Raw genomic sequence first — 9,975 nt, 5'->3', positions numbered from 1 at the left:
AAAGAGTCTCCGTGCTATCCCCTAAGGGACACTATGTCTGCTTTCTAAACCTCTGCGCTTGCTGCTCTTTGTTCTGACAAATACCAAGCCGCGAAGAACAAGCAAAGCTTTGGATCAAAGTGCATGTTGGAAGCAGAGGGCTGAGAGAACAGGGTGGGTAGGCAGAGCTTGCAGGGTCTTAACCAGGGATAAAAATGGACTGCAGCCCAAGGTCAAAAGGTTGGCTGGACCCAGGAGATGAATGCTGCAGAGAGCATTGGAGATCTTGGATCCAGCAGTGTGGACATCAAAGGGGTCTCGGGCTGAAACATCAAGAGTGCAGCATGCCGAGGCAAGAGCAGTGTCAGCAGAGATGTGCATGGGCTGTGTGGTGCTACAGTGAAGGGGATTGAGCTGAGTGTCTGAGAGGGTAACTTATGGCCAGGGTGCCAGGAGACAAGGTCTGTGCCATGGATCTTGGTGAAAGACAGATCCTTTCCTGCTGCTGATCAGACCTTTCTGTATTGTGGTGTGTCTGAGGGCTCTTGTGTTGCTTTTAAACCTGTACTGGTAGCATGGGCACTGCAGATGCTTGAGCGTGCCAACAAGGTGAAGAGAGGAAATTGCCTATCAGACCACCATCAGGCATTCCTTGGGCAAGCTCTCTTTCCTAAAAATGTCACTGTTATCATCCACCAAAGCCAGGCCTTGGAGTTCATTTCATTCCCCTCACTTGGACAAGCCACTTCCACTGTGCTGTTTAATGGACAACATTTGGCTTTGCATTTTCTTAGACCAAGGCTGCTGTTAAGAGCACCCAGCCAGCAAAGTGATGTTCTTTAGCAGCAGCATGGTGCTCTGCAGTACCCAGGTGCCACTGAGTGTGAGACCTGTTCTTCTGCTCTTCCTACCCACACTCTCTCACCATTCTACTTAGTGGAATAACTTTTGCAACCTGTCTTCACAGTACTTCCACTGCCCTGGCAAAGGAGAGCTCTAAAATCTCCAGTAAAGGGTGCTTAATATTTAATCCCACTTTGAGTTTGCGTTACAGCTCCCTGTTTGAATGGGTGACTGTTCTGTATGGGTTTGACGTGCATTTGCCAGTGTTGGTCTGAAGGAGCCTGCCCAACAACTGGTGTGGTGTGAGGCCAGTGCAGCGTGTCCCTGGGTGGGAGAGGGCATGCCTGGGGCAGCAGAGTTGAACCTGGGGTTGGCAGGACTGCGTGAAGGACTGAAGGCAGGGTGACTGTGTTGTGTCAGGATAGGTCCATGCTGCTCCAAAGCACACTGCTCCGTTAAGGTGCTCAGGCTGGCTCCAGAAGAGTTGGCACCATCACCTGCGATGGTGCAGCACTGTGCCAGGGTGTCTCAGGGGCTACAGGGATGATTTAAATAGTCATGGAGAGGACTAGCCAGAAGAGTCTTGGTGGGGAGAGGGACCGGCAGAAAAGAGTTTTGCTTAAAATTGCTTCAGCACGAAGTGTGACTGCAGTTTACCATTTGTCAGAGTTGTCAGTCCCACAGCTCTCCCCTGCTCTGAACTCGCCAGGAGAGCACAGGTGTGCTGTGCTCATGCTGCTGATTCCTCATGTGGCTTTAATTTATCTTTCTCCCCTCCTTTCCAGGGGTTCTCGCTTGCGGCTGGCATGGCAGAGTACGTCCCCCAGCCTCCCTCCACCTGGCCCGTGGGCTCGCAGCCCCCTCATGCCTCTGCCATCTGCCCGCTGGAGCCTGTGGATCTGGGTGTCTCGGAGCAGCAAACGCCGCCAGAACAGCCACCATCCTCCCCAGAGCTGGGTGAGGATGCGGAAGTCACATCCCCACCGGACCCTGATGTCCCCTACCCCGACTTGGCCCCCGTTGTCTTCTTCTGCTTGAAACAGACCACCAGCCCGCGGAACTGGTGCATCAAAATGGTGTGCAACCCATATCCTTTCTGAGCTGCCCCTTCTGCCTCCCTGCCTCTTGCTTCCTCCTGCCCCATCCCTCCCTCTCCCTGCCCTCCTGCAGTGCCTAGGAGGTAAGGAATGACATTTCCTACATATTTAATGACCTGCCTTGTTCCTTGCCTGTGTTTAAACAGAACCTCAGTGGTTTCAGTGTGTGATCAAAAGAAGCTGATTATGAAAGAGGGGACTTCAGAGAGAGTTGCTGACAGCCACAATCACAGGGGGATGGGTGAGGAGAGGTATTTTAGAAATGCCTGTTCTACCCCTTCACGGTTCCCTTTTAGCCTCCGCCCTGGGACAGAGTGGGAATTGCTAGCCCAGGAGCTTGTCAGCAGGCTGCCACAAATGGCAGAGCTGTCTTCTCCCTCTGAGCGTACAGGCTTTAGTGAGAGCTCATCTTGCCTTTGGTGAGGGAACCACCACTCCTGGATCTTGACTGCAAGGATACCTAGGTGACCACTTGCCTTTCAGCATGTACATGTCACTGTCCTTCTGATGTCTTGCCACGATGCCTAGGCAGAAATGAATGGGAAAACCTGTTCAGAGTTTGATGCTGAGCCTCATATGCCCTGGGAAGACCTCGAGGACGTGAGCACAACCTTCCTTTGCACCGGAGGTCAGCAATCACACGTGTATGTCACTGTTCACACTCAGTGCCTTGATTGCAAGGAGGCCCCTGCAACCCACCAGTGCAAATGTTGACCACCTGCACAACACATTAGCACTGAGGCTGCTAGGAAGTAAACAGCCTCTGTGGCTCTTGAGCTTGATGCAATACAAAAAACAGGTGGAGGGTATTTGCTCTTCTTCACACTGGGGGACCCTTCAGAAGGGGAGGAAGTGATGAATCATTGAAGAGGTTGGTCTAAAGTTTTGCTTGAACTTTTTTCTGGCCAAAAATCTCAAGTGATGGCACTTTCTACATGGAAGTTTCTTAGTTCCTAGTTAGGTGGGTATTATCTGTAAGGATGCTTGTTATGGTTTTGGGGCATTGTCTTCTAGATTAAATCTGAGCACACAGCAGAGGCTCACAAAATGTTCCTAAGAGCCTTTTCAGCTTCAAGAGCCAAACCCTGGGTGAAGCCTTGAGGTGCTGTCAGCAATAACAGATGACCTTAGGCGGCTGATGAATCTGGAGATTTGTTTCAATTTCAAATGTAGGAAAAAGTTTGGGTTTCAGGTTTGAGCTCTTAAAAAGGTGTTGTGGTCTTGAGCACAGGTTATGACTGAGAACTTGTTGGAGGTTTAGGTTTTCTGCTTTCCTTTCTACTGGCTGCTCTGTAAAATTTTAAAACTTCACATTGAATTATGCATTGCTTTTCAACCACTGTGAGTCTGCACTGGCTATTATGTCCTGTGAATCTTGTCCCATGTGATGGGCGCAGAGTAAAGCATGAAAGATTTGTGTCTCAGTGCAAAGGCTGGATTCAGAAAATGAGTAATAGCCTGGTGTTGGGATGAAGATTTGCTCTTGAATGGGGGAAGGAGATTGTGGGTGGAAGAAGAGAAGAGCCTGTCTCTATTTTTGGCTAAGAAGTCAGTTGGAACAGTCCCTCCAGTTTTGTACATAGCAAGGAGTTTGTTTTAAGGTATTAGAGCTGTGTTATTCAACGAGTTTGGCACTATATGTCCATCTTAGTGTTGAAATGTTACTTTTGTTTTAACCCTTGGACTTGTGTGGTATTTGACTCTGAAATGGACTTCTTCATAGTAGAAGCTTTAGAAGAAAGGAAGGAAAAAGCCTCATGCAAACACTTGTTGATGACATTATATCTGGCTACATGTGACATGGTGGGTGAAGGACAATGGTGGGGCTGCTGGAAACCTTTTGAAAGGGTTATTTCAGACCTGTGATTTCAGCTCAGCTGTGTGAAGTTAGGAGACTATTTGAAAAGCAGAGACTGAGTGGAAAGGATTTGGGTCCTCCTTTGATTCCCCTTCACCCCTGAGGTCTTGATTTTTGAATGGATCATGCAGTAAGTAGTTCTCATAACTTTTCAAATGAGCTATTGTTCTTGCACCCTGCAGATTTCTTGCAGGTAATCATATGTTCTTGGCATCACACTTTTTTTTTTTATTTGATAGCACCATAGAAATGGTACAGTTCCATGGCCTGGTGGCAGATCATTCACTGTAGTCTCATCCCTGGCTTGGAATGAACCCCGTTGTAAGTGATGCTTCTACGAAAGTCAAATCATGTCTTCTAATAATTTATATGCTTGCTTGCTTGTCTGAAGTTTTTTCATCCCTGTTTTATTGGGCTATTGGGTCTCCAGTGTGTTGGTGCCAAGCGGGGCAGGCTGAGTCACTGTCACAGGGCAACACCTGGCCTTTCCTGAAGACTCAGCAAAAAAGATGGGGCGTTAATTAAAAGCCTGTTAATCTATTCATTGACTTTCTAGTAGGCCAGAGCTTCATGATTATTTTTATGGAAGTACTGTCAATGAGACTTAAAATGGAAGTTCTGATCGTTGAGGACTATGTAGCAATTTTTGTAAGCACAAGGTCATTAACCGCCAGATTTCAATTTAGGTAATTGCATTCTACCTACTTAAATCCCCCTCCCCTGAAGATTATTTTTCCTTCCATGAGCAGCCCTGCAATTTTGTTATGTGCTATCAAACAACTGCCATGTTCCTTTGCTGCAGTGCAGTAAGAGGAGAAAGAACCACTTATATCCCTGCTTTAAATTAACTTGTGGTTGCGTGTCTGATGCTGTTACTGCATGTATTGAACACCCAAACTCCCCTTTTAAGATAAGGACTATGTTCTGTGTGAAACTTGTGGTGTTTGTCCCCCAAAGAGAGCATTTACTGTGCTTTTGCCATCATGCTATATGGTGCAAAGGAGCCTGATGCTTTGAAGTTACGTGATAGCACGTTTCTGGGGTGGCTGTACATACAGTGTGAATGAATGCTTGAATTGCCCTAGCTTATTGGTAAGCAGTTTTTTTTTTTTTTTTTAAATCCTGATTAACCTTGTTAGATACAGGTAACTGCTGTGTAATCAGCTGGGTATGCAATGCACACCTGGAGTATGGCTGGGCTCGTGGTAAGTGTGCCCATCTGAAAGGAGTCTGGTGTGATGCAATACATGAGCAACATGCCTGGTAACCTAACAGTTTGTTTAGGTCGATTTCTGTTTTCTGTTTCGATGAACAGGCACAAGGCTGGTTGTTCTGAGTTGCAGACTATGGGGCTGTGGCAGTTGCAATGTTAACACAGTCAATATCTGAGATATAGTTATTAGGCTGTAAGAGTTTTTTCCTTTTCTAAAACCTGAACTCCATGTTATATAGGATTTCAAGTCAAGCTTAGAGGGGAAATAGGGTGAAAAGTGTGAAAATGTGTTTCTAAAACAACTGTGTAGTATTCATCTTATGAATTTATAAAATGTTTGGTACTAAATAAAGGCCATGCCACATGGTGCCTTGCAAAGTGCATCAGGATCCATTTGTAAATTATGAGAAGATTATGAGAGAGATGCCTGGATGTCTGCATCGCTGTTTGACTCCTTGGGATTCCATAAAGACTTTACACTTCATCCATCCCTAGGGTCCAGCACAATAGATTTGGTTTGTCCTTTGAGCCTTTCTTTAAAAGAAACCCTTTCCAGGAGGCCTGGACCTCCCTTTGCTGTTGTATCTATAATATTGACATGACAGCGAGAGCAAGAGTGAAGTGTGCCATTAAAAAAATCAATGCTAAAACTGTAGCAGTAACGAGATAGGCTCTGCAGTTCACTGCTCCGTCATTTTCTTGCTATATACCAGCCCCCTTCCCTCATTTGTAAAGTGTGTTACCCCTTTGGGCTTCTGTGTTGCTCTCAGGCAGCAAAGTGTTACGTTTCCAGTTGATTTCAGTGGTGTAGGAGCAGCGGGTCTGGTCCCTGTTGTGCAAAAGCTTATATATGCACTTAATTTTTAGTACCGGGATCTGTGTTTTATAGGGTATAGAGCAGGGTGGCTTCTCAAAGCTGGTATGACTGCTTGTGTATACTGAGAAGCTGTCTTGTAGCTCATTAGCTATAAAGATCCTCCAAGGAGGGCATTTGCTGTTGTACCTGTCCCTACAGGTCCTACCACGTTTCTGGGGGTACCTTTCCTGTAACTTGTTCTGGCAGCTGTTTTGGCTTGGGCTATGTGCTTGGTGCACAAGGAAACAGGACTGGGCTTGGGCATATTGCTGGGGAACTGGGAAAACCTACAGATTTATTCCCTACCTCCTCCCTGCCTGGTGCCACAGATATCCTTTCTGTATGAGCCAACTGAGTATAGGATGGTTGTTGATGGTAATAGTGATGTTTCATGCTGGCATTGCCCTATGGGAGCGAAGTGGAGAATCAAACACTGGAGGATCAAAGAGAATGATGTGCGTGTGGATTGGTGATTGGAACTTGGTGACACTGAGCAGGTGATGGCGTGGTGCACAGGGATCCTGTGCTGCCCAAACCACTGCTTTTCAGGTGACACATGTGGCCAAGGGACCGACAAATCTTTTGCTCATTAATAAGTTTTGGGTGAATAGTTGTGTTACATATAGCACTGTTGTGGCTTAACCCCAGCTGGCAACTAAGCACCACACAGCTGCTCGCTCACTCCCCCCAGTGGGATGGGGGAGAGAATCAGGAGAGTAAAAGTGAAAAATCTTGTGGGTTGATACAAAGACAGTTTAAAAGGTAAAACAAAAGCCATGCTCGCAAGCAAAGTGGAACAAGGAATTCATTCACCACTTCCCATCAGTAGGCAGGTGTTTAGCCATCTCCAGGAAAGCAGGGCTCCATCCTGCGTAATGGTTACTTGGGAAAACGCCATAACTCCAACGTTCCCCCTTCTTTCTTCTTCCCCCAGCTTTGCATTGCTGAGCATGATGTCGTATGGTATGCAATATCCCTTTGGTCAGTTGGGGTCAGCTGTCCCAGCTGTGTCCCCTCCCAACTTCTTATGCATCCTGAGCCTACTCGCTGGTGGGGTGGTGTGAGAAGCAGAAAAGGCCTTGGCTCTGTGTAAGCGCTGCTCAGCAATAATGAAAACATGCCTGTATTATCAACACTGTTTTCAGAACAAATCCAAAACACATCCTCATACTAGTTTCTGTGAAGAAAACTAACCATCCCAGCCAAAATCAGCACAAACACCCTAGTCAATTATCAGTTCAGGCAATTTGTTTTTGTGTGAGTGAAACTTTATGTGTAGATTCTGTAGTATGTTGTACTTGTTTCTGCCTTAACATGTTGCCTTGTGTACTGTTAAACCCTGGATGCAGTCTTCATAACAGCTGGATGTAGTTAATTAACAAGCAAGCATGAGCTGCAGATTCATTGCAAGTCTTGTAATAGTTGATGTTGCCTTAAAGGCCTGAGCTCCTGTAATCCTCTGATTACTTTTACTTTTCTTTTTATGTGTGTACATTTATTTATCTGTATGTTTATAAATAAAAAAAGGGTCCTGCCTCTCTAGTAGGTAGAGAAAAGCTTGGAAAAGTAACCAGAGGGTATAATAATACATCAAAAATTGAGTGGCTTATGAATTTTAAGCAGCATCCATCATTCTTGAGGACCTAGAGATCATGGCTTTCCATTCTTGGGGTCAGCAGTATCAGCTTTTATGGGCATACCTGGAAAAGACTAAAATGTATATACCTGCTTCTTAATTTTAAAGACAGATCTCTCCTGTCTCTCTGCAAATCTAGCTCAGAAGACAGGTGAAGAGTCTGGCACTCATTTGAGGACTTGTGATAGCTTTGTATTGTTCTAGGTAATCGGGCAAATGTTTCTGCTGTGCCCTTGGAATGGATTGATTTCTATTGATTACACGGCTCTGTAGACCTCGTTCCAGCCAACAGATACATCTGTATATCCAAGATCCAACAAGTGTAAGATGATTTTTTTTTTTTCCCTGCAAGAGGTTGTCTAACCTCTCTGCACTCCATAGTGTGCTAGAGCAACTTTGCAGTTGCTCCTGTAGCATGGGAAAGTGAGCTGATCTAGAACTCTCCAGCGGACCCGTGGTGTCAGTGGGATCGGTGCTGCCCTGGGTACATGCCGAATGCTTTTCAAGCTTTAAAAGAGGGCAAACCTGCTTTGGATCCTGCTGGTTTTTATGCCACTCTGCCAAGCTTCCTACTGGTGGAATGAAATTTACTATTAGCAAATAAGGGTGACTTTTAATAAGCAAATTGTCCATAAACTTGATTAATATTTGAAGGCAATGTATGCACTGGGCCAACACTACCGTCTCCCCAGGAACAATCTATCCTCAACTACTCTTCTCCCCTTCTGTGTTATCAATATGAGCGTTAAAAGCAGTTGTTTCCTATGCTTGCGGACTTACCCTTAAGTTCCCTGTTATTTCTCCTCTTAGGAAGCTGACTGGACTTTACCCCATCTAACTTTACCTGCCTGAAAACCAGGGATCCAGGCTCTTTCTGTAGATATTTGACAGACTGCCATCTGTAACAGGAAATTTGGCACGCTTAACTTACACCCCCCCCCCCCCCCCCCACCCCCCACCCCCCCCCCCCCACTTCAGAGGGCAAAGTTGCTCTCTGAAGGTGCCTATTTTTCCTTCTGTACTAAAGAGGGAGTTTCTGGATAGTGGGCTGCAGGGATTGCTGGCTAGCATCCTGGGCTGCCCTTAGGATTGCTGTGCTGTTTGGTTCCCTGGATGCTATAGAGGGAGGCAAAGGGGAAGGCAGGGAGCAGGTTTAATTTTGGAAATGGTACAGCCTTAACATTTTATTGTTTCCAATATGCAACATTTGGCAATCTTAGTTTTGTGGGAGGGGAAGGCACACTGTCCATCTGGACTCTGGATTGGAGGGGGGAAAGTAGTTCTGTAAAATCCAGCTTCTTTCCTGGGATAGAAACCCTGTTTCCCGGTCGTGGTTGGTAGGCAGAGGCAGGTAGCATGATAGTGCTCAGGACCTGCGCAAGTAGTTGGGAACGAAACTGCTTCTGCAAAACTAGTGATAAGGGAGTGTCATTAGTGTGGGTTGTTTGATGTGCAAGATGATAGGAAGTTTAGAGGGATAATTTGCACAGTCAGATATGGTGTAAATGGAATTTAAACTTGCGCATTGCTGTTAGTAGCACACAAGGGATGGATATGTTTGAAGGGGATTTGCATGCTTCCAGTCGGTAAGAAACAGGCTGTGTTGCATGTATGCAAGATGCACGCAATTCCAGGCAAGTGGGCAGATATAAAGGGATGAGGTCTAAATTTGGCTGGCTTGCAAGCTGGCCCTGTGTATCTAAGCACAAATGCTGAGACAGGATATCTCACTGCCTCCCATCCCTTTAGCTTATTCTCTGGAGGTTTTTATAGTGAGAAGTCAAAGACCATGGTTTGGAAATGAAGCTGGACAACAGCACAAACAAAACCAAACAAAGCTTCTGACTGTCTGAAGCTTTAATGTCCATGGAGTCTAAAAAAATTCTTAGTGTATACCTACTGTCTTCATGCAAAGCTCTTTTCCTTGTTACTGAAGAATAGAGTCATACTGTTGGGGGAAGGGCTAACTGCAAAATACCGAGAGGAGACTAGTTCAGGAGAGGTATTTTTTTGCTGTGTGTATGTTGTACAGCCCTGTTTCCCCAATATGTGCCAAAAGCAATAAAAGATCTGCTAATGCTCTGTGCCCCGATGCTTCAGGAGAGTGGGGCTAGGACTCTTATGGCAACACCTTTTTATGAGGTATCTCAATGTTGTCCCTGGATTTCTGGTCAATGAATGTGGAAGCTGTGGGGAAGCAGGTGGGAGAGAGCAAAGGATGAAACTCGCATCACTGTCTGGTGTAAATCAGTGTTGTTCTGCTATACCTAGTTAAAACAGACCTATTTGCACCAGCTATTGCTCTTCAGACTAGGTTGGGAAGATTGGTCTTGTCTTGCCATACAATACAGCACTATCCAGTGCAAACAGTGTGGTTTGTGTCAGACTGGGGGGTACCTGGTAGTGAAAGGCCAGAGGAGAGGGATGATGTGCTCAGCTGAATGCAGGGATGGTAGCAGTGCCTGCATTGGGGGACCTCCCCATCCCTCTGCA

The 9,975-nt window shown here is 46.0% G+C and overlaps 1 protein-coding gene across 1 annotated transcript in view; it reads left to right on the top strand.

Annotated features, from left to right (window-relative positions):
- Positions 1-1,814: 1,814 nt before the first annotated feature.
- The window catches only part of CACNA1I (calcium channel, voltage-dependent, T type, alpha 1I subunit), a gene marked incomplete at its 3' end in the record, with an annotated part of 154,634 nt that continues 146,473 nt past the window's right edge, over positions 1,815-9,975 (top strand). The window contains exon 1 of the mRNA XM_010284255.1: positions 1,815-1,909. Coding sequence (XP_010282557.1) covers positions 1,896-1,909 — 14 coding nt within the window. The remainder of the gene's footprint in view (positions 1,910-9,975) is intronic.

This window comes from Phaethon lepturus, unplaced genomic scaffold (genome assembly GCF_000687285.1).
Source record: "Phaethon lepturus isolate BGI_N335 unplaced genomic scaffold, ASM68728v1 scaffold7750, whole genome shotgun sequence".
NCBI lineage: Eukaryota > Metazoa > Chordata > Aves > Phaethontiformes > Phaethontidae > Phaethon > Phaethon lepturus.
This window is presented reverse-complemented; position numbering and strand designations above follow the sequence as displayed.